This window comes from Camponotus floridanus, unplaced genomic scaffold, assembly GCF_003227725.1.
Source record: "Camponotus floridanus strain SB8 unplaced genomic scaffold, Cflo_v7.5 scaffold25, whole genome shotgun sequence".
NCBI classification, from domain to species: Eukaryota; Metazoa; Arthropoda; class Insecta; order Hymenoptera; family Formicidae; genus Camponotus; species Camponotus floridanus.
Window position 1 is genome coordinate 523,682 of NW_020229381.1, and position 26,722 is coordinate 550,403.

The 26,722-nt window shown below is 34.6% G+C and overlaps 1 protein-coding gene across 1 annotated transcript in view; it reads left to right on the top strand.

Moving 5' to 3' along the window:
• The window catches only part of LOC105249785 (netrin-1), a 175,717-nt gene that overhangs the window by 111,052 nt on the left and 37,943 nt on the right, over positions 1-26,722 (top strand). Inside the window, exons 3-4 of the mRNA XM_011255518.3 lie at positions 24,216-24,365; positions 25,612-25,707. Coding sequence (XP_011253820.2) covers positions 24,216-24,365; positions 25,612-25,707 — 246 coding nt within the window. The remainder of the gene's footprint in view (positions 1-24,215; positions 24,366-25,611; positions 25,708-26,722) is intronic.

Below are 26,722 nucleotides of genomic sequence, written 5' to 3' on the forward strand. Positions count from 1 at the left end.
TATTTTCTCCATGTAGTTTTATGTAATTCTCTACGTATTGTTATGCTAATCTTATGCTAATTGAAAATCAACCATTTCGATGTTGAACATTCATTAACCAGCATGCGTTGATTCACAGGCATTCTATGAATAATCATGAAAATGTCGTATTTATATAATGGATGTAAGATTATCTATGCTATGCACACTTTACTGAATATAATTGAATAAAATCGAGAAAGGGACGACATCATTTACATAAGAGCGTTACTTCACGAGCTCTATATAGGTTATAACAAATTATATTCGTTGAGCGAGCGGTTAAAAGGTTAAAATTAAAATATCAACATTTTTATTTCTTTAAAAATTGTGCGTACCTAATGATATATTATAATATTTATAATTTCACACTCGAATAATCAACGAAATAGAAAAAAACACGCCATTTTAATGAGTATCGGATATCGGGAAATTGGATATCGATAAAGTACAAAAGTACAGTTTACATTACAGCCGAGCTTTAATTTCGCAATGGGAATCGGAGATGCAAAAACGTTTAACCGATCGCTCGCGAAATTGCGTCACGGGCGATAAGGGGAGAGTTAATGATGATAGCGGACCGGGGGTAGCTCGGGAAGGGGGGAGGGAGGAGGGAAGAGCAGGGTTGAAAAAAGTCGAAAAGGGGATGCGAGCGAATTTTCCCGCTATGTGTTTTTGTACACCTGCGGTTCGGCGTTACTTCAACGAAGGAGCATTTGCGCAATGACGGTTAACGACCATGTTATCTCGAGATCGCCAATTTGTGATCGTACGCCACGGTATTTGAGTAACGAGGAGCCTGAGCGACACGCGGCGTGAAAGACTATATCGCACAGAGAGAAATGTCGTTCCCGATAAATGTCAGGCATAAACGCGACGGCCTTAGGCAAACCGTCTCCTATCTTCTCGCTTGCGTCATTTCGCGCTCTCCCCATCGTCCAACCTTTGCGCATCGCGGAGTCGCTTGTCAGAAATTTATTCGCACGTGCATAATTGCGCGGACTCGCCGCGATTAAGCTAATCCGCGAGCAGGAACGTCGCCGGTATAATTTTTCAAACGAGTCGTCGTCGAAAATCTCGCGATCGACGTGACACAATCGATTCGTGATATGTTCCCAGATAGAAATCCGTTTACTTTCACATTCAAAGTGACGTGTGCAGAAATAATATTTCGCGATAAATCTCACGTAGTGTCATGTGATTTGATTTTATCGACGAGGAACACGTGTGCGATTAAAATATGATTTGGCAATAAATTGCAAACATAGCGCGGAGCCGACTTTTATTTTGCATTAATGTCGCGAATAATCGTGGAACGCAAGAATTATAGTCATTGTCGCCGTTCTCGGTCCAGCATGTTAATGGAACATTTTCTCCATAATATTGGCATTTTTTTTTACGAGGATTATTTACGAGCGGAATAAAATAAATTCTCACCCTTCAATTCGCATATCTTTATCTTTATTTCACAGCGGCGCGAGAAGAGATCGCGTTCTCCATCCGCGGGAATGCTCATGTTGCTTCGAAATATATTTCTTGCGCGAAAGAACTGGTCGGTTGGGAAGCTCCGATCGGTATATCCGTCGAGAATTATCACGAACAATTTCGCCCCGGGGCAACTTTGCACGAATACGCACTCTCGCGCTTGACTGCTTACGCTTACGCTATCAAGTCGGCCGGAAACACGCAGGTTAAAACCGGGATACGTTCGCGAATTCAAATTGCACGCACGTGTTCGCATAATGAGATGTGTGCATATACACCGGAGGAAATTTATCGTTAATTTGGCACGAGTGTCTTGAAATCCCGCGACTCGCTCGTGGCCGAGGCGAAATTCGCTAATGCAGTTTGCCGATATATCGGATGAGAATCTTGTTATACCGGCGGCATTAATTGATACTACGAGTCATTGGTAAGGCTTTGTACGCGATACGGTTGAATTAAATTAAATATTAAAGAAAGATAATATCTCACGATAATTTCGCATTCTGCGAAAATGATGGTGTAAAATATCATGGATTTTCTAACACACATGCAACATTTGTATGAGCTCTGATATCTAATAATTATTTTTCATAAAGTATATTTTGTCATTGATATTATATAATGAATTACATAGCAATATATTATATTATCTTTCTTTAATCTATCAACTTGAAAGGCTTTAGAATTGAGATAATATTGCTTATTAAATCTTTAGAATTTAATTTCAATTATGTAACGCGAACTCCATAAGAGAGAGCTCTGGCTAATTTATATTTGACATTCATCTACTTCCCTACGTTGTAGAGCAAATAAGCTTGTGTCATTTTAACATGAAATACAAAAAAAGTAATTACTTTTTTTTCCTGTTTATAAAATAATTACGATCATAATTTGTATTTCATGTTAAAATGAAACAAGCTTATTTGCAATTACTCGCACATGTCGTGTCAACATATCAAATTTGTCTGTAAATTCAATAGGACATGGGAATTATACGTGGAAATACGCGGTTCATCCGAAATATTACTCCGCAACATCACATGTAGAAGACTCGTGTAACACGGTCCTGCATTTAGGCATAACGAGAAGCGATGTATACAATGTACACAATATACGCGAAATACTCTCTCTCTCGCTCGCGTATGCGTGTGTACGAAAAGCATAATGTGTCGGTATCGCGCAGCAGCCAGCGGGTTCTCCTCACGCAAGCCTGTTTACATAAGTCCGACCTGGGCTCGTCGTCGTCGTCGTTCTCTGCACATCGCGGCCACAGGTGGGCATCCCATTCGCGCGTTTCACGCATCGTGCTCCGTATAACGAAGAACGAAGAACCGGAGAACCTGTTCCCGCCCTTCCCTTCTTCCCTTCAGGGTCCACCCGGTACGCGTGTGTATCGCGGGGGTCATCTGCACCGCTCTCGACGACGAAGGACACTCGAAAAGCCAAGAGAGGAGAGGTATTTTGCCAACGACGACGATCTAGCGAGAGAGAATGCAGACAGGGGACAGAGCAGGTATGCGCGATACAGCGCTGAATTATCCGCGCTCGGGCTCTGATGGGGCTGATAATGAGACGTTGCGCGAGAGCTTGCATGGGTAAAGTTCAATGCTCTTTGTCATGTCGATACGATCGAGTCACTATTCTCTTTTTGAGCAACAGGAGAATTAATCCGAATAGAAATTTTGTTTCTATTTTCAACCTTAATTTATCAATTTTTCATATTCTAAAAAATTTTGAAACTTTAATGTACAGGATATATAATTATTTTGCATCTCAAATAAGAAACAGTTCCCCACTTAAAAGTTTAAAAAAGAAGCTTTCGGTAAAAAAAATTACAGATTAAATATAACAGTTTCAAAAAAGATTGTTGTAAAGTATAAAAATAGATGTGAAATCGAAAATTGTGATCGAAAATAGGAGAAAAATTTCAATTCGGAAAAATAAACATAAAAAAAGATTCAGCAATTTAAAATTCGCAATTTATCCGGATAATAATTTTATCAATTATTATGAGATATTTACGAATTTCTAATCTTTAGAGGAGAAAAAAGCTGAAACAGGGCATCATCACAACTTTGACGTGGCTTTTTAAAAGGCGTGTTTAACGAGAAACGAATTACTACGGAAATTCGAGAACTCTCAAACTAACCGTTGTCCGGATGTCTATCAGCCTGTCATATATGGGCGACGATGATGTTCCCGGTAAACCGAAAGTTGTGTATAAGGTAGAGTAAATAGAAAGACTTACCTTATGTAACACACGCAGTTAACCGCTCGAAGACCCTCACGTGGGACGGCTCTCCTCGAGTGTATTTACATCCTTGCCAGGGAATCTCAACAAGGGTGGATCTAAAATTATAAGAAATTACGTCATTAGTGAAATCCTTGCGTAAAAAGAACTTCAACGAGGGTAGATTTGATATAAGAAAGTGTGTCATTAGTGAAACCGAAGGGAAAAATAGGACTAAAAAAATTCATTATTATCTAAAAAATAAATTTCACAAAACTTATTAGAATTTGATAGCACAATCTATGATCGTTGCATTTAATAGCTGTATAATTTTAACTCATTCGATACCATTTCACACACATCTTAAAGATTTCTTTTTATATCTTTTTTATATTATATAGATGAACAGAACTATTACGAGAAAAAATCTTTAATGGCTCGTGAAAAATTATGCGCTTAAAGTTACAATTTTTTTGCACTAAACAAAATGGAAATATTGGGCCAATTATAAAACGGATTATATCGTTTTTCTTATGCGTTTATCTCATAGAAAGTCGTTCTATTTCAAATTTTTTCTCATAAAGCTGAGAAAACAAGATCGAAGTTTCAAAGTACACTTAGACGTCCAAGACATACGCAAAAACAACGGAAAATACGTGGTGAATTCACGCGTTTTATATCACGAGTTTTAGATAGGTTTCGTTCGTGCGAGGGTGAAAAGTTCGAAATACTATCCCAGCAGTTTATCCCCGTCAGACGTTTCGCAAGGATTTGTGAGTTGACTTTGTCTTATCGAAGATAGCAGACGCGAAACTTTTACGAAACACCTTTTCTTTCGTAGTTAACGGTGATCATGATATCGCAATCTTTTTTTACAGAGTATTTGCATTTCTCAATCCACTGTACTCAATTTACACAGATTAAAACTGTGTTGTTGAACGATTCTAAAATCTGAAACTCAAAATTAATTCTATTAAATATAGAAATAATAGTAATATTTATTATCAAATTCATGTTCCATTTTTCATGAAAAATCTATGATCTTATTTATAATAAATTGCAATATTTTTTCTTCGAATTTCTTTAGTTGTATCTCAAAACAGAATGGCAAATTTTCTTCAAATCGCGCGTATTCTTTCATAAAATACTTTCATTTTCGGTATAAGAACTTTCAAGAGATTCAATGTAATCATAGTACGAAGAAGAGCGTAAATCTCGCGAAGAATATTAAAGATATTTCCCGACTTAAAATACCCGATTTCGATGAAACCAGACAAATCGACAGCAAGCAATACAACAAGCTGCCGTAGCGAACGAATCTCATTAATGTTACGAGCACGTTCACGGCGTGGCATGGCTTTGAGATAGACCAGTCTCTAAGGACACACGGTATTATGAAGCTTTGGTACATGCATGTATACGCATATACGTACGTGCATACACATATACGTGTACATTACGTGGCATTTAAACTAGACCAGAACACTCCCGTCGTCCATCTTTTACGAGCGCTTTATCTCGGTAGACTTCACGACCCGACACCACATTACGCGCACCACATCCAGAGTTTACAGCACCGTTCACATCGCCGCCACCGCCGTTTTACGAGGGTCTCCGCGTGTCCGATCATTCAGCTTCTATTCTACACCCTCGTCGCCGGTGGTCCATTTCGCCGGGATGTCGAGAAAATTCCGGTATTGTTCCGGAAGATTCGCTTCATCGCCGCGAAATCTCACTCAGACACTCGAATCACGCGCGTTATCTGGTGTCTTATATTGCACGAGATAAAGTCCTTTTAAGAGAGTTTATAAACCGGAACCATCAAGAAAGCAGGTGTCTCTACATATACGGTACCTAGAGTACGCCGTCTCGATTCGCTCTACGCAGTGTTACACTGAAAAAATTGTATTCTCAGCTTAAGAATATGCCACTTATCTTTAGAATATAGCGCCAAGAGGAGATCCTCTTGGCGCCTATTTTAGTATATATTCTAAAGATAAGTGGCATATGCTTAAATTAAGAATACAATTTTTTCAGTATAGTTTTGACTCAGGTCGCCTTTATTCAAAAATTGGTAACTAACTGAATAAATTTCAGGCCTTCTTGCAATGTCAATACAGTCCCCATTTTAGATACCCATTAAGATCTCGAACTTCTAATAAGGAGCCAACAAACTGTTTACGTCTGTGAAATCCATTAATACATTTATGTGAAATACTCGCTTTATCGCGAAAAATATAATCGGTAATATTATTCAATAAATTTTCTGATATAATTATTATACGCGTGTTTAAACAGTTCCATATTTCGTATTCTCTTGTCTTTAAAGAAGCGAAATCAAATTTATAATATTAATGCTAATATTGACAGCCGTTTTTTTTTCTAAGAATATTTCTTCAAGAAATCGATCCTATACTATATTTACGTTTGTTTAAATTTCTATTTAAATCTTTTTTTCTTTCCATTAACTAAGCATACACATACACGCTTTTTCAATATTTTAGATCTTAATTCATATAATCTATATATTATAGTTTTTATTGGAGATATTTTGTTTTTCATTCGTATCTAAAAGCAATACAAGTATCAATATCTTATGAACGATTATTGGAAATCTTTATTGCACATTGAGTTTGTCATAAAATATTTTATAAAATTGCAGTAAGAAATAAATATATTAAATATATAAATATAAATAAATATATTTATTCTAGTTAAAAAAATAAAACTATCTTAGGCATTACAAAAAATAATTTAAAATGTTTTTGTTGAACTCACATTATGTAGATCTTATACAAAATAACCTTTATTCGAAACATTTTTTATAATTACTATATATCTTATTATTATAATATTTAAAAAAATAACTAATATACCGTATGTATGCACCGAAATAAAATCTACTATAATTATTAAAATTAAGCACATCACCATCGAAAGAAACGGATCATCGCCGAATGCATCAATCTTTTTCACGACTAAGATATACACACTGTCACATATTCCAGACGCGTTCGCGTCAACTTTCGGTTCGACCTGCGATACCGCGGCACGTACGACACCGAGAAATCGCGAAAAGAGCCTCTCCTCGCGTTGGCGGTTCAATCAACCTTGTGTACACGAAGGGATAACAATTTGCTGACGCGCACGTGTCGTCTAAGAAAGGAGGGGCCGGCGGGACGAAGAGGGATGAGAACCGGTTTGAGTTATGAATGCGAATTTCTTTCACGAGCTGCCTGATTACGGGGGTGGAAGGGAAAAAAGCGGAGCGAATCGTGGGGCATAATGTCGTCGGAGCTTTTCGTCGTGACGCGAATACATCAGGCGTGTTTCGAATGGGACTTGCGGCCTTTTCGCGGCGCGATAGAGATAAAGAAAGATCTGATTATCGCGAAATAGTGAAAATGTACGAGTATTTCATATCTCTTCAACTGAATACTCTGAAAGAATTTCTGAATAAAATCTAGAGATAAAATTCAGAGAAAACGTCGCGCCTATTTTCTGTCTTTATCTAATTTTACCAGATAAAAAAAAGACGAAAAATTTTATTTTAATTAATAATAAATGTTTGTGTTTGAAAGTTTTCGAGCTTTTAAGAGTACCAAAGCTATTTAAAAAACAAAAGTCTCGATTAAAATCGAATGTTATCGCGATATTGCAATTATGGTTAATAAAATATTATTAAAAATGTGAAATGGAAAAAGCTTAGAATTTCTACAAATTATGAACAATTTGCAAATAATGATAAAAAACTTCAAATACGAATTTACAACTTTACACAGAACGAGATGAGATATATAATTTATTCTTTTTTACGTAACAAATCGATTTTATAACATGTAACATAATATTAATTAGATAATATAATATTAATTAAAGACTCATCAAATAAAGAAAAATTTTATTTTTCGCAACCTGCTATAAATTATAGAATTTTTTAACCATTGAATCTTACTTGAAATTTTAAATAAAGTCAATATTCGCGTTCACTTTTATACTTTTAATATATGTATAAAATATTTCTATAATTAAATTTTCTTCTTGAAAAATTTGACTAAGAAATATTGCCTTCAAGGAATATTCTCTCTTCACAAAAATCTATCCCTAATATTATTTTCAGCAGGTTTAAAACATTCTATACATAACTCGATAGCCTCATTCAATTCCAACAAATACGTTCGCGAGTGTGCCCGCATTCCATGTGTCAAAGGGCGATAGATTATTTTTCCATCACCTCTCCCTATCAGTGAGTCACGCATGCCGATATCGCCCGATCATTCATGAAGGTGGCCAGCGAATAACGGGTGATTCCATAGGGTCTCATGGTGATTGCTTTATTCAATAATAATATACGAAAGGCTATCACGGGAAATTTTCACAAAACTCGACTGCCAAATGAGCCGTGAATCCTTCAGGATATAGCGGGATATTCTGTACGCGCTATTGGAACGCGCGGCTTCATCGATCGGAAAAAAAGTTTATTCGCAAGAACGGTGGATAATTCCATCAGTCTGAAGTGCAATTCCCGAGATGATAGACAAAATAAGATAACCTTTCACCGATCCTTGCAAAGTTTAAGTGATTCGAGAGTAAATGCCTTTTCCGGATCGGAACACAAATTTTACATATTGACATTTCCTTTTTTTTCCTTTTTTGACGCAGACAATCCGCGCGTCTCAGACATTCGGAATTATAATAGAATTAATTCGCCGTCTATCCGTAAATCGACTTTCGAGGATGAGTTCTTAATGAAATGACGTTAAGAGGATTGCGCGTGCCGATTTAAATCAAGCTTTCCTACCGTGAAATGATTGATGTCCTGAAATATTCTAACTTTGCTTGTGCCGAATTGATATTACATTTCTTCGACGTATATAAATTAATGTTATGTTATTTTTATAATTTAATATTTATGCAATTCTTAATATAAGAAAAATTATTTGCCATAAGTTCATATAAAAAATATATTGATATGTAACGAATATTTTCTATTCAAAGATTTTAATTTTAAAAATCCTAATCATTTTTTTATATGCTAAATATAAATACATAAACGGAGCTTCATTTAATAAACACATATTTAAAAAAAATCAAAATATTCAAACTACATATATTTCAATTAAATTCGTACTTCGAGAGTCAACGCTCATTTACGACGTATCGACATATATAGTATATCTTATATCACTTCCTCTGAGATTAGAATCACGTCTAAAATCCGCGCGAAAATAGCGCGAGCGATAGTTGAACTTCAATGGACGAAAAAGAAGAACCACGACGTTATCGCGAAACTTCTAGACGGTAAAGAGAAAGAATCCACGGAAATTTATATCATGGCGATGATAAGATCTCCCTGTTCTCCCCACGCGTTCCATTCGCGCGAACAACCTTCCGCTCCTAATTTCATCTCTAGCACTCGTTCGCTCACTCGCTCGGTCTTTTCTTATCCTCGTCGGCGATAAATTCGAAACGAGTCACGTCCACAGACACACCGAAAGGTGGGAATAAACGCTTTGTGGCCGCCGCGCATCAAGAGCCACCGTGATGCGGCCAGCTTTGATCTCCGGAGGTGCGAGTGGAAAAAAAGCCTCGATTCACTTCCAGTGCTTTGACCCGCACACGTTCTCGATCCCGTCAATCTATCCGGCTCTCTCGATCAAAGACTCGCCAAGAAACCCTCGATTTTCTCTCTCTCTCCTCCCTCTCTCCCCTTTATTTGAGATAAAAAAGATGAGAAAGAGAGTACCATCACGATGGAAGAACGGAACGTAAAGGGGAAGAAACACCAAGAACTTGGACACAAACGTATGGGTGGAACGAGACACGAGAGGGAAACCGTTCGGGCTTCGATGGATTGACTTTATCGTCCCGCCAACCGAGCTAGGGGAGGTTTACTCGAGGGAAATCAGGCTGATAATCCGATTAATAAATTGGCCGGCATCCATATGCCGCGCGTACGGATCTCGTCGTTCTCAATTTAATTGATCGCTTGCACGCGATTTACGGTTTAATGTTTGTTCCTTGTTTAATGAATTTACACGCTTTTCGATAATTCTTAATCTTAGATAATAAAATATGTTTAATTAACAATTTTTAAGATGTAGGTTGTATGTACATGTTTTTTTATGTCATCTTTTTTTGTTTTTCCTAATATTTTTATAAAAGAGAGATATTTTTTAGAAAAAGTAATTTCTTTCAATATTATTTCTTTCAATATTATTTCTTTATAATTTCTTAATATTACGTCACAAAATCTGTAACGTAAAGAAGAGTAAAGATTGCTATTTAAAAAAAAATTGTTTTGAATTAAATACGCTTAAATACGCGCGTTCTTTCCTATAAAATTTAAATAAAACAAATAAAATAAACACATATAGATACATTTATTAAAAGAGATAAATTATTCAATTAAAACGAAATGTTAAAAAACAATTAATAATACTTTACAAAATGTTTTTCTCTACATAATAGCTCAGAAAAAGTTATAGTTCGTTCGTCTAAGCATGTATAACGCGCATATAAAATCTTTAATGCATTCATTTAACTCGATTAACGATTCAAACCTTTCTCTATTATTAACCTTGCATCATAGTATTAATAAACGTATCATACATTCTTCATTATCATTTTAATAACGCGTTAGTCATTTCTCGACTTTAATGGATTTATACGCATTTAAAATTTTTCACCGAACACGATCTCTTTCCTTTTCATTATTTTCGTTATTTTCGTCACGTTGAGTGTATCAACGGGACACTCGTATCTGGGGCCAGATGCCCGTGATGCACGGCAGTTTGTCGAAACGGGAAGAGTGACGGGAACCTCCAAGACCGTGGAAGGACGTGGGCCGAAAATGACCATCAAACGGCCCATGAGCTACCCGCTGCGAGAAGAAACAAGTGGGCGAATTTCAACATGCAAATTCGGCCTCCGAATCCGCCTCGCATCCTCCCCGGGATCACGAACAAACACCGGATGATCGAGCTTTGATAAAGACCGGCTTATCATCCGCGAATGTCAACGGAAACGAAGGAAACAGGAATTTATTTATATAAATAGTACAACAAAAAATGAGGTGGAATTTAACGGAATAAATTGGTGGATAGCTATGAAACGTCAATAAAATCAGCATAATATTGATATAGCAAGAAAAATTTTATTGAATTTTATTTATTAAAATTTTATTTATTTTTTATTTTATTAAAAATTATCCCACGATAATCTATTTAGTTTTTCTAATTAATTTTTAAATTCCATTGTATTTTATTCATAAAATTATAATGTGTGTTATTTACTGTCAGACTTTCAATACGCATCATGTCAGCACGTCAATTCAATCCTTCATTCCATCCAATTTTTCGTAAAACGAACGTTAAACGCAGATGAAAGCGTGTCACCAGGCTTATGGATTATCGATAGGTCGAATGATGACACTCTGCCATTTTTATAAATAATTTTAAACAAAAATGACACATTGAATTGAAATCCATTATAACGAAATTCACAGAAACAGCTGTGTGTTTCCTGGCATGATAATTGTAAAAAATGTATAAAATCTATTTTATCTACAGTTATAATTTGTGAACAATTTTTTAAACAAAACCAAAATCCACTGCAATATAATATTTATATAACAAAACAAAATAAAATTGCTTTTAATAAATGCTTTTAATAAAATGCGTTTTTATGTAAAAATGTGTGTATTGTAAAATATAACAAATATAATACTCTACTTTTTTTCTGAAAAGATGTTCTACATCTTGTTAATAGCTTTTAACAATAGCATTATGGTTCACGGAGATTACATCGAGTAATTTTATAATGTGCTATGTTTCGAGTTGGCCAGCCGACCGGAAACGAATAATAAATTACAACGGTTAAACGGACGTCGTCGGAATAATTGCGTGGAAGCGGAACTCGGCTTATCTGCGAGGAAGAAACGAAATTGTTGGTACGAACGCTCTTGAATCTTCACCATTTGTGTTTACTTTAATTTCCGCATCGCTCTCAATTTACATCGCTGTAATTCTGTGGTGTACAGAGATGTTTCTCCTCCAAAGTACCTCGCGCAAAATGTTGCAATTATTCTCCTCTCGATGAGATGGTAGAATAATTTTTATGTTTTCGAATTCTATTTTTTTCGCGGAATTTTATTAAATGAAATTTCTTGTGTATCTTCCAGTAAAATGTAAATTTCGGTATTTTTATACTAGAAATAAAAAAACATAAATATTAAAGAAAAATTAACTAAAAGATTAATTAAAAAATATATTTACATATGTGCGAATTTTAAATCAAATTTTTATTTTATTTTGATACCCCCGTTATTTAATTATATAATTTTATACTCTCTTTATTGATTGAACTTTGATTGTTTTTCTTTGCTTATTTTTTTCTCTCTTATTCTCAGATATGTGTTAGTATGTTATCTCGCCATAGTCTCATCGTGATCCCATCTCAGGCAGAGTACAAAATGTAAATTCAGCGCATGCGTCGGCATTTTGTAATTACGATTCCCAGACAGCACGCCGACCATGTAATCTGATACCCATTTTCGTTCCATTATAAAATTCTAATTAGTCGCGCGGGATTTATGCCACCTGTAAGAGGACGTCCGCTGTCCATAAAGATCCTTATCTGACCACCCATCTCTGAATCTGCTTTAACTGACTACGAGATACGAAATCTAGAAGTCGAAAACCACATGATGTCGCATCGCGGTAGAGCTTTCCGGAATAAGGAAGGAGTCTCGCGTTAATCGGATTATGTCTATCGAATTAAATCCAACAGTTATTTATATTAAGATTATTTTCTCGATAACTGTTTGTTTTTCGACTTGAAATTCTTTTGCGATAGTGATCGCTTGATTAAATCTGTTAATTTATGTGCGTTTTAACTCACTTTCTATTCATATATCAGTAATAAATAATAATAAGTAAACGGATTCTTTTTCAGTGAATAAATATTAAATAGTATAATTTATAATCAAAATTGGGAAGATTGTGTGAAGACCTTTAGAATTCTGAAATCAGATAATAAATTTTTACAAATTATATTAAAATTATGATAGCTAGATCCTCATCTAATAGATAAAGCTTCAATTTATATGGGAAAGTACTTTTATTAGGTGCTATTTTATTAATTAAATTTGAATCAAATCAAATTTTATTTATCAATATTAAATATATATCTTTTTTGAATTTCTGATTGATATGCAGAGATTGAGAAAAAATAATGTTAAATATCTCGAGAACGAAAAAGTATTGCGATTACGATACGATAATTGCTTTTACATAAAAGACGCGCTTAACGAAGCAACATTTTATTTATTCTATACGCATTGAGAATAGGGTGCAACGGGACAAGTAAAGAGGTGGAGAGGAAGCCTCGCAAGATCAGTTTGGCCCTTTCCAATAATCGGCTTAAAGCGCCTTAACAATTTCATGTAGGTATAGGAATATAAATATGTGTATATTTTTTCTTTTGTGACATTGGCTTGGTAAGTCAAATTTATGAATGCCTTTTCGAGATGCGCCTTCTTCTCTCCCTCTTTCTCTCTCGGTTTCCTTTGCCTTAACTCTTTAGACCGTGATAATCTGGATGTGGAGACGCACAATCATCCTGTGCTCAAAAGATCCAGTTATATAGTTTCTTCCTCCCACACACTTTTGCTTTTAGATTGACTTTTTCAAAAGTGCATTAGACTCATAATTGTCAAACGGGAAAAACATTTTACGAAATGTAAAACTTTCTTAATCACGTAAACGTTTTACATGTATTTTATGTGCAATGGGATACTCCAGGGATTCAAATCAATATGATTTTGATAAGTTCAGATTTTTTGACAGATAGATACAAAAATTTTTTTTAAATTAACGATAAAGAATAATTTTTCATCAAAGATTAATTTTTTTGTCTTATTAATAATAAATATATATTATTAACTCTTTCTTATTAATAATAAATATATATTATTTTCAAAAATAGTTTATTTTATTATATAAAATTATCAGGATTTTTTCATAAAAAATCAAAGTAGTCTCAAAAATTCAACTAATTAAAATTATACGAATATCAATTTAGCCTTCAATCAAAGATTAAAAATTATTGAGTTAAACTTATATTTTCGGAGAAGCGTTCTACAACGCTAAGCTTTGCAAATTCCATGTTTCATAGCGTAACGATCTAACATATTTTCAATGCATGAATTTGATGAATCGTTGGTTCATGATTGTTTCGAAACATCCATTTTTCCGTAAATACTTTTATAAAAGAATATCTGAGCACATTTAACACAAAAGGTGTTCTTTGTGGATGTTGTGCCATTCAAACCACACCGTTTACCTTTCAATTGCATTTCGCGCTGCGCGATTCTCGAAAGAATACAATCGCGAGTCGAACGCGTATTTCCGCGATGGATTAATTGAGTAATTTGTTCTACGAAATAGACTTTGTCGCGAAACATGGCAAATTGGCAATTACGAATGAAAAGAGAACGCAGGATATGTAAAGAACACTAGAAGGCGCACAAATTAAAAATGATAAAAGATAAATGTGTTACAATAAAGACATAATTGGATTTTTATAAAAATAACGTTATGTTAATTAATTAACTGCGATATCATTTCTGTGCGTGTGCTTCAATTAGTTTCAAGCTTTAAAATATTTAATAGAATAATAATAGAAGAAGAATTGCAAAAAATTCTCTTTCAAGTCGTTTTTGTGGAATAAAAATTATATATAAATAAAACATTTAGAGTCTAATTGTAAGAAAAGAGATTTTAAAGTGATCCTGAACACACCAAACACACAGCGTAATGAGTTTCTCTTGCAGCCTTTTACCGAGATACGCTCTCGGTTTCGAATCGCAATCGTAATTACCCGCTTTTCAGCGTCCCTCTCGCATGAAAAATACGAGCGTGCATAAGCAAGTGGGCGAAAGAGGAGCGTGTCACGTTTCTTTCGACGGTTCTCCTCGCCCTTTGCGACTCTCACGAGTGCCGGATCTGTCGGCCACGACGAGCCGAATACTGAAGAGCAAAAAATTGTCAAAGACTATTCTTGAATTTTATTATGCAAAACGATTGTTAGGAATAAAACTGTCGTTGATTGACGAAATAATCGGATTGCGAATATGATTTTCTCAGTGATGTGCATGTACCATGCAAATTGTTTTTATTGTTTGATAAGAGATTCTTCAGTTTCTCTTATTTTTGTGATATGTATTTGGAAAAGATAAGGAATAAATTGTTGTCACAAGTTTATACACGATTTATGCATCATAATTAATAATTAATAATTTTACATATTTTATCTACTATTATAGAAACCTAATTGTTAAAAGTTCAAATTGCAAATGTATAAATTATCCGGAGACAGTAAAATTAATTCCTCTGTTTTCATATTTTTCTTACATTCATTCATTTTTTGTAGCATTCATCTATCCTTTTCTCCACGATTTTAACTTGTCCAAGAATAAATTATAAAGCGAAAAAAAAAACGACTTCGATATCGCGCTTACAGATATAGTCGATCTCGAAGAGCTATCGAAAGCAAGTTTGGAATTTCATTATGTAAAACGAGCTTTGGCAACGGCGTCCGCGATCGTTTATACGGATTGGATTTTAATCCGGAGACAGGAATATCGATTATTTCTTTTATAGCTTCGGCGTCGCGAAAAATCTACTTTGAACGCGCGTATAAAATAAGGAATTTCATAAATATCTATTCGCGACACACATCGCGTTATCGACGCGCTTCAACGAGACGTATAATTAATGCAAAAAATATTTAATTTCTACGCAACGGACGAGAGGAAAGAAGGATAAAAATAGAAATGCTGAAAGCGAACTTTCCAATGTCATCGGCCTTGATTCATTATTCTGAAGTCGCAAGTCAAAACACTTGCAGCTGAATTTCAAGATGCGAGACATTATCCTGCGAGAATGTATATCCATATACAATCGTTCACGCACCGATCGATTGATACAGCGATAACACGGTATCAAGAGAGACGAGGGACAACCGTTCAAGGTCTTCAAGATGTTCTTCGTTGAAAGCTGCGAGTGTCTGCCGCGATAAGAAGAATCCTCTCCAAAAGAGGAACGCGAGACGACCGTTCACGTTGCCATCGACGGATTTAATCTAAAGGAGATTATCGCTAACCGACGAGCGATCACGCCGCTCTTACGCGATTTAAGTTCGTAATGTAAAGCCGAGCTTCTCGCAACTTATCGACTAAATCGCCCAGACGGATATCTTGAAGGAAGCTGCATAAATCTGCGTTAGTAAACGCACCATGCGAGAACATGAATAGGATGATGGGAAGAATAATCTTATAAAAAATCTTTATCAATTTTTACTTAGATTTATGAGAAAAATTAAATTGTGAAAATCGAAACTCATATTGGATACTTTAGAGATCGAAAACGTATTTTTTCTCTAATTATTTCTTATTTTTTATTGTCTATTATGTACATTTTCCTCCTTTTATTTTTTTCTAATTTAAATTTTATGTCACGCATGATTTTAAAATTTTTTAATTAACAAATTAAACAATTGTAACATTTTATCATGCTGAATTAAAAAAAATAAATATATATTCCAATATGTTATTTCAGTATTTGCGAAAAATTTTATATATCCAATATTCTTTTTCCTTAAAAAAATATTTAAGTAATGATGACTGTGAGAGATAAATTATATTTCCAAGAAATTCTGAAGCAATATCCTTCAAATAGCCATCTCAAAGAAGTTAATTTAGCAAAATAAATAAATATCTTTAAATATCTTTAATATTTGTTTTTACATATATTTCATTAAATTTCGTTATATCTTTTCATATATCTTCGCATATATTTTTCCCATCCTATTTATATCGGAATTTTAATTATAGAAATTGTTTAGATTAGTCTTTTCTTGTTATCATTAAATATAGCGAAGCCAAGTTATTAGCGTTATCGTATTACTGAGAAAAATAAAAGAAAAAACTCTTAAGAGTATGCGGCGCCTTGCACGAGAGAATCCTGGCATGGAAGACGAAGGTACCACAGAACTAAATCCATAGCCTTGATAGTGGAAGCACGACCGGACCATTTGCACTTCCGCGAAACGGATTAATCTTAAAGGCACTGTCGAAGAGACCGGTTCACGCTTCCATGACATCAATGGCGTCAATAGAAGAAGATCCTGAGTCAAGCCGGAAACGCAAAACGTTACGACAGATGATGCGAAAGAGTGGTATTATGACAATAAATAATTTCTTGAAGTGCTACACGATTTAACGTCATATTTCTATTTCCTTTTTATTGTTAACATAAGAGCATGCTTTCTTTACCATTTTTTATTTATTGGATGATGCAAGTTTTGATTATCTTTTCTAAACAAATATTATTAAACACATTTCAACATTATAATTATAATTGTAGATTGTATTTATTTTAATACTGCATATAATGAAAATATTAATAATTGGATAATTCCAAATAAATTTCAGAACTTTCATCTTTTAATAGGAAAAATCTTCAATTTGTAAACACAATTAATTATTTTAAAATATTAATTTACATTTTTAAAACGATACTTCTACCTTATATAAATTACATTCTACTGAAAAATTATAATCTTGAATAAATGTGATAAATTTATTAGTCGCCAATGATGTATGTTAATTTCTCGGTGCCAGATCTCATTTATTTATCGCGAAGACATATCAAATATGATTTCACATACAAGCATTGATACGTCAACGAAAATTTTACGGTTAAAATAACATCACTATTAAATTTGCGGACAGAAATCGAGATAACCCTTCTAACATAATATTTCCCGGAACGTCGGTATGCTAATCGCGAGAGGAGGGAACGACGAACCGAGGAGCAGAATGACTTGAAGAGCTGGCAAGCGTGTTCGCGTCTCTCTGAGCATCATTTTAGCGAACATACCTGTGATCCGACCAGCTCTATCTCGCTGGCGAGAAAATTACATAGCAAAAAAACAGAGGCGAAGGAAAATACCGGAAGCTTTTCGATGCAAAACGTGCGAAAGTTGTTGCGTTATTTTTCAAATAAATTAAGAATATTTATATGTCAATTAACGTCAAATGAAGATGTTCACAAAATTTACGAGATTTAAATTGCGACATTAATGAAAGAAATTTTATGACTTATTAATATTTGTAAATTGTAAAAATAAATATTTTATCAGATTTTCTATAAAATTGTTTATGAAACAAATTGCTATGCAACTTAATCACTCTCTTAAATTGCATCAATGAAATGTCATTGATTGAAGCAGTGACAAGATTTCACTAATGATTAATGAGTATTTTATTGATTTTCAGTGTAAAACACATTCCGTCTTCTCCGTCTTGTTCCACTGATTACGACAGTAAGATTTCACATAATTATATATAAAACATTAATAATAATTAAATATAGTATTTCTAAGCTATAAATTTTTAATCCTTTTTTATTCTTTTTCAATTATTACTTTTATGGAAAAAATTCTTACAATCATTAGCACTAATTCTTTCATACTGATTTACTTGTTATATTTAGAACTGAAATCATCAATTCAACGAATGATTAATTCACTGCTTTTCAATCATAATATAGCGGTTTTACTCAAAAGAGTAAGAAAATAATATTCGATAAATGTTTTCAAATGTTAGCTGTTACAAAAATTATGTTGTAATGGGCGCGGTCTGTCATCCACTCGTAAAAAATCGAAACTCTCAGAATGCAACACGCATATTAAACATGATCTTAAATTCATACATAAAAAGATATTAATAGACGACAGGAAGTAACGTGAGACCAATGTTGACGTATAATAGGTAAGCGTCGACCGTATCAGACGACCATTGCCGTATGCGCTATTATCGTATGGTTCGTTACAACAACCATACAACCATTAGAGATCGCGATTTCTCCGTTGCGGAACGGCCGCACTAGACCGAGACCGAGCTGTTAAAGTTAATAGTTTCCAAAATCGGTTCCCGCGCGTTGCCATATGAGTAAAATGTAAAATGGCCGTGATTTACGAGCTATGCATGTATTTTCTTCTAGCACACGTGGGTGTCTCGGAGTCATGTAGCTGGCAATAAGTGATACGTCGATATGCTCATTTTACGTGTAAATGTTGAATCACGATGCTTCCGCGCATCGATCTCGGCTTCGGGAAAATGTATCTGAATACGAGCCTGTCCTCGACTACTATGTACGCGCAAAACGGGAACCGTTGTCCTGAATGGGTTCGCTGCACCGGTCGTAAACGAAATTAAAATGATGATATCGTTTCAAATTTCCCGATAGCCAGAGGTCAATTTTCGATATTTGAACAAAGTATCGAAAATTCCGCGTTTTTCGTGGATTGTATTTAGAGTAAGTATTACAGAAGTTAATTTTTGTATGTAATTCGACATTGAATCAAAAATAAAATGACTTTTAAAAAGAGAGAAAACTCTAATTAGAATTATTATACTAGATATAAAATAATAATTTCCTATAAATATTTGGCAATAATACAAACCGTTAGTCGCAATATATATAAAATGTATTGACAACAAACAAGCCAAGAGCCTTATAGTGGCGTAGTAATAACTAACGAGAAAACAGTTCAAGTTGACAAGCTCCTAAATAGACTGCTGTTAATCCTGGATTAAGTTTCGCGTGAAAATGGCGCAACCCGCTCTCAGCTTCTGTACCGTCAGCGCGATAATCCGACAATTCCTGTTTTGCCTGGTAATTGAGTAACGTAGCACTCCTAAAATAGTGATGCTATTTAAAGATAAAGAAGACGTATTGTACACGAACATCATAGTTGTTTTCTTCTTCGCTTAATGGATTTTATCATGGAATCAAACGCGCCTCTTCCAACTTAGATCCTACCAATGAACGAAAGATAGAAGACAAAAGAACTGGTATTTTTAATTTGAAAAAGTGTGCCAAGAGATGGCAACAGAGATACAATGCAACATTTGCGCACTAGTGAAGGGTCGCCGAGGGGAATCGTTATTCTTACTGTTGCATTTAATAGAAGAGCTACATGTTACACGAAATATTTCACAGAGAGAATGAATATTTTTTTAAAAATAATTCTTCTTTTTGTAATTCTAATTTTTTTACAAATATAACTTGTTGACAAGTTGTTTTATTGTTGAAAAGTGAATTTTACTAAATATTTTTCTTATAAAAATTACTTCAAATTTTTTTTTCATTTTTTCTTTAAAATTTAAATATCAGCTTTTAAAGAAAAAGTGAAAAAAAATTATGCGTTGATTTTGTCCGAGAGTATAGATAAGAAATATATCTAATTTTAAATATTTATTGAATTATTTATTGAAGGATTAATGTATCACAGAGTCTTTCATTATGTTAAATATTTATATTTACGATTCGATTATTCTACTGCGCGATTTTAATCTAATTACATTTAAATAACAGAAAAATAGATAAAGAATCGCGAATAATTTGCCCCATTGTTTTTAAAAATTTTAAAATTCTAGCCATATCTTTCTCTCATATCCTGAGAAAACAAACCAAAAAAAGCTAATTTTCTTCGATAGACTTTTTCTAGCACGCCGCATAATAGCGTCGTAATTACAGTGATCCGATCGATTGCAATGATATCCAAGAATCCTAGATCGAGTAAATTCCGCATCGTCGTAACACGCGATCGTTAATTTCGTCCGACGTTCTCTCTCTCCCAAGCGAGAGGAATTGCATAACGAATTTATGGGTAACGAAAGGGCCCTCGGTAACGAGGGAACAAACGACTCCTTGTCCACGGAGACAAGTCGCGGTACGAAACAACCGTTACAGCGATTTAGGTGTCGAAAGTCGAACGTCGTTTCCTCGACGACGGTCAGAGACAGCGGCGATTCATATCGGCCGGCGGCGGTGGTCGCAACACAAGAAATCCTTGAACCACGCGCCGCCGTGAGTCTGCCTCTAATCACTGTTTATGACGTTTCTAAATGCCGCGTGACCAATGAGACGTGTGTCGTGACCTCTCGTGCGACACACGTCCGTGGAATTACAATCTGCACCGTCGATCGAACTGGCTCGCGTACGTTCGCGCTTGATTTAATGCATTCGTCGCGCAATCCGAGTTAAATGCTGCTAAATGATCCTGGCGGATAACGAGTAGATCAGTCTCGATTAAATTGTAAGGAGTCTCTAAAATTTTTACGACGAGCGACGCGTATTTCTTATAAATTTATGTAGGAAATTTTGAGCGTTATAAACAAGTTCATAAGTAAGCTCGAAAATATTTCAGTCCTCGATCAGTTTAAACGAACGATAATCTACATCATAAAGTGCGCGTAAGCTTGAATTGATGCAATAAATTATAATATTATATATAATAATTCAATATATGTATTCGGAAAAATATGTAAGCATAAAATTCTTTTTTTCTGTTATTATATAAAGTTTCTTCTGATATTTAATCGCAAAATAATGTACGACGTCATTGTGCGTGTGTGTACGACATGTATGTGTGTATGACATCAGCCATAAATAAGCATTATGCGACCAATTTATCCCGACATTAATCACATAAAGATACGCAAACCAGTTCAATAAAATTATCGAACGAGTATACTTTCATTGTGCACGTCGTGGATCCAAGTGCTTAGCGACTGATTCGTTCGAGAATTCGAACGAGCGGTGATTCCGACGATTCGACATCAATGTGCGAGCTGACGACAATGTCGACGATTAAGAATTATGTGAATCGTGTCCCCCGTTAATATTCGGGCACCGCCCTGTGGAACAGATGGTAATTTATGCCGGGAACGGAAATTTATAAGCGAGACGTCGCCTCGCGTACGATACAATTAGCTCTCGACGGGGGAGGGTTTCGAAACAGGATAAAGTAAAAGAATCAACTTTGTTCCATAGCTACTCATCAGCTCCGAAGAACACAAAGATGATCGTCTCGTTTAACTGATTCGCATAAATCGGCGAATTTCGGCGGGAGATACTTTAGTATCCCTCAATAGTGAGAATTATAATTATGATTTGATTTGAGCTAATCAAATTTTTGTAATGTAAAAATGTATATATTTTAAACTCTCACCGATTATCGACTGCTAAAATAAAATAGATACAATGCTATAATATTTGTATAATTTTAATTAAATTATTATTTCATCATTCATTCATTAATTCTAAATTATTTCTCTCTCACAATCGGATATTCTGATGTACTTTTTAACTTCGTCAAAATATTTATTTTTTAATCGTTATAAATAGCGATATTTATTTTTATTCGCGTTGCTTCTAATTTTGGCCTTTATGCGCAACATAAGTTTTCATTGCTCTCTGTATTATCAGCGCGGCGAAATTTATGAGAGGGATATCCATGATACACATGGTACAACTGATTACACGCGGCTATCATAAATCAGTCGAGTTATTATTTTACGATGAACGCAATTTTGTTGCGATCATTGGTAGTAAATTGTTACCAGCGACGCGCGACCCTCGAGAGACTCGGAATGTTAATGTTTGCATAATTATGATAACTTGCGCCGTGATTCCATGTTGTTTTTCATCCTCGCGAGTTATTTGCGTTTTATGATGATTGACGCATAAAAAACATATAACACAAACCGAGATTGAGAAGCTGTCATTACTGCAGTATTCATGCAACACCTGTTACCGTCAAAGAGTAATAGTAAATCAATTTTATTTATTACTTCCCCTTTGTTCTGCAATTTTCTGGATATTATCTACTATGCCTAAAATATAATAATTATCACTTAATAACTAACACTCAGCGATCTCCAATTTTTGTTTAATATAAAGAAGAATTGACAGTTCTCAGTGATAAAAAAAGTGTCTCGAAAAAATAAATGAACGAGTTAAATGTTGTTATTCAATTACGCGAAATATATTATGTAAACTATAAATATGTAGACGTGTAGTATTTATTATTCTCTTTTTATTTATTATTCTCTTTTCATTTCTAATTTTTCTCATCAACGAATTCTCAAGAGAGATTTAAGCTTTCTCCGAAGCATGCCTTGATGACGATTCATTCGAGGCGCGCCTGATTGATTTCATAAATCTCTCGGAATGACCTACGAGGACCCCCTCCGTAAGGCATAGTCGCAAGGGGCCTTTTAATGCCTCGCGTTCGCGTCCCTTACGTAAGATTAGGCTGCATAAAATTAGGATAAGACTGGAATGCATTCATCTCGATGCTAAGCCTCCCTTTGTTGTACGATATATAACACATTATGTGCGCAGGATGTTCGATCAAATTAATTTTCAATATATGATAGGCTCTTTGACGATTTTGTTTTCCATACAAAAAATTTTAATTGCATCATTTTATGCAATTTTTTAACATTGCAACATTTTTATATAAAAAGATTTCAAATTAAAAGAATTAATAATTTTATATATCAATTTTTAATATTTAATTTATAATATCAATTTATAAAATTAGATAGAAAAATAAAGTTTTTTTTATCATTTATGTCTTTGAAATTTAATTCATGAAATATCTTTTATTTTCATTTACAATAATTAAAAAATCTGTTATTTGAATTTAATCTGATAAGAAATGTCTAATTTTACTATATATTTGATGTATTTTTTTAATTATACGTTTCTTGATACATTTTATTATTTGAAATAATATATAACTTTCCATTTAAATGAGGTATACTTTAACGTAAGTTGAATAATACTTTGATCTTAAATGCTTAAACGTGATCTTGTAAAAATTATCCTTTAAATTTCTATAATTAATTATGATCGAAAATCTTGCTTATTTTTTTAATTTACTAATAATTACGCGTGTTTACGCGACGCATTAGTATACTTCTCGCGTCTTATCCGTAGGAATAAATCGCTTTTATCCCGCTTAAGATCTTTCGTTTGAGATGCATGCGGCCAATAGCCAAGGTTTTTTTATAAGCACCATGTAAATTCGATCCACGATCCGCTTTATCTTAATTTCAGGTAGCGAATCATCACGTCTTTGGCTATCTCCATCATTTTCCGGGTCACTTACCTACGTCGTTTCTTAATAGAACGAGCTATCTCGAAGGATAACATAACAAGATATGTAGTCGACAGTAAACTTGAACACTAATGCGAGCGAATTGACACGAGTAAATCTAACACAGTCGACTTGATTAAAGTCCTCTTTCTCTCCATTTCCAACGCTTTGATGTAAAATTTCCATCGATAATTAATCATTCTATTATATACTGAGCCACCTTACGTAACACGTCACTATACGTTCTTTCTCTTCATACAATAAAAGCTAAAAGACGAAACGTGAATAATGTATTACAAGAGAATAATATATATTGGAAAATAATATATATAATAAAAAATAGAATTGAAGAATATAATTTAATTTTATAAATACGTTCACACACATTCTTAATTTTCTCAAAAATGTATTTTAATAAATTCGCATCCTATGTGTGTTAATTAGCCCGCTTATTTTATTATAGCATGTGATTGCCACCCGATCGGAGCTTCTGGAAAGACCTGTAACCAGAGCAGCGGCCAGTGTCCTTGTAAAGACGGTGTAACCGGTATTACTTGCAACAGATGCGCCAGGGGCTACCAGCAGAGCAGATCGCATATTGCGCCTTGCATCAGTAAGTACACGCCTACGCGCGCATTCACCATGCTTGATACCCGGGTTTCATTGCCGCATTTATCTTTTATTTCGATTTCGTTTCCGCCGGCGCTCGTTGCTCCCCTCGAGCCACAAGCTCGTTTTATGCGAGCTGCAAAGAACGTCGGCACAACGAGAAAGATGATACTTAGAAATAGAGAATACAAGGAATTCTGTATATCTCGAGGTAAGAGATGAGGATATGCGAGTAAATTTAGATGAATTTTGAGAAATTATTTAAAGAGAACGGAAGTCTTAGGCGGAAGGAGATTTCTTATTACTTCTTCGAAATCATTCTTAAATTTTCTTACAATTTTTTAGAAATAATGACTTGAAGTCGACTTGGAAGATTCAAGATTTATTGATAAATTATACGAAGAAAATAGAATGGAAAAAACATTACAGATTTCCCTGTCAATTCGACATATCTTGTTATCATCGTTACATTCGCGTAAAAAGTTGTTTGGCCAGAAAGAGAACGCCAAAAGTCGATTTCGCGATTGATCCTTTCAACCTGCTACCAGGGTGGCAAGAAGAAATCGACTGAAAAAAGACACTGGAACCGTTCGACCACACCCGTGCTGCCCTCAAGAATGATCGATCGATCGCGAGGAACACGTAGCGATCTCGGCGCGCGATCTCCTCGCGCTTGTCCAATTAGGCGAAATTTGCGAAAACGTGTATACGAAAGCACCGAACCGTAGTCCATCCTCCGTTTCCATCGTAGCGAGCGGTTTTCACTTCGAGTTTTAATCAGGAGTGAAGTTTTCGTGAGAGAAATTACGTGATTGCTTGTCTCTGAATGTATCGCGGCTTCATAAATTTTATGACACGTAAAAAAGAGCTAATGTGATAATAAATGTGAGACGAAGAAAAATTCAACCGAAAAAAATGCCCGAAAAAAAACCGACACCGTCATATTTTGTATTTAATTCTCTAAAATTTCACGATATGTACAAAAATAACGATTGAAATAAGGTAACACAAAAACAGAATGGAGAATATACTTTCTGTTTTAAATTTTATTTTTTACGTGTAAAAAAGACTTGAAAGTTGACAGTTTCGTTGGCTTGCTTTAATTTTACGTAGTCGAAAGAATGAAAGGTACAATTTCTCTGCAAGAAGTAATTGTCGAACGAAATTCTTTTAACACGAACACCTGCGAAAATAATTCAGCCTTTTATCCAGACTTTTGCACATTCTTTATTTATCTCGTATTCTTACAGAGATACCCAGGGTCGTGCAGACGCAGGGCACGGCTGGCGAAGAGAGCGGCGAACACGAGGACGATGATGACGAGCGCGGATACGACGGACGAACCGGTAAGTAAGTGCAAAGTAAATTCAAAGGTGCGTATACACTGAGCAAATGAACAAGCGAACAGCGAATCTTCAGACATTCGTATTCGTGTTCGTTTCCGTTCGTTTATTGACATTCGCATTTGACTAGATTAGGCTAGATTAGGTCTGCGAGTTCAATTAATCTGATTGCGTAAAATGGGACACGGATCACCATATGTTTCGTCTTAAGTATTAATTATATTTAACTAGATTGCATATGTAGAATTATAAAAAAAGCATTCTTTCACAGAAGCATTTTTCCGAAATAAATTTTTCTTTTAATTTTTATGAAACATGATTTCTAAGTAATAGATAATTTTGTCTTTCAAAAAGCAGTACTAAAGAATGTATTGAGAATTTTAACGTCTACTTCCGCTTTTCTTCCAAACTTTAATAATTGTTCATTGTTTATTCGTTCAATGTATATGCACTTTTAATGCACGATAATATCTTTTTCGTTTGCGTCAACTATCCTTCGACCGAACTACTTAACATTCCGAGCATTACGCTACGACGCCGCGTCGAAGTCTCCGTTGCTGACACACTGGGTGACGTAAAAATTACTGGCGAATGGAACGGAGATAGGATGAGGAAAAAAGAGAGGAGAGGAACAACATCTCGAGCTTCGAGAGACAAGCAATGTTAGCATAGGTCGGTATTCTGATGTCACGTATTCAGCACTAAATGTCCCCGTCTGATTCTGAGTTACATTTGTCTTGTACGAAGATTCAACATGGACGCGAGACGAGAGTTAAACAGCTGCATACATTTAGTACTTAGAGTTTAAGTGCGAGATGAGTATGAACGTAATGATCTTCCAAGTAATGTCGCAATATCGCAAGGTCTTTTCATTATAAGGGGGTATTATCAAAATATTGAAGAAAATAAATGTTATATCGAGATAATCGATTAAATCATACTTAAAACTTTAAAATATAAAAACATAAAAAGTATAAAAAAACTTAAAAAAAATTTCATATGCGGGAAACATTTGGAA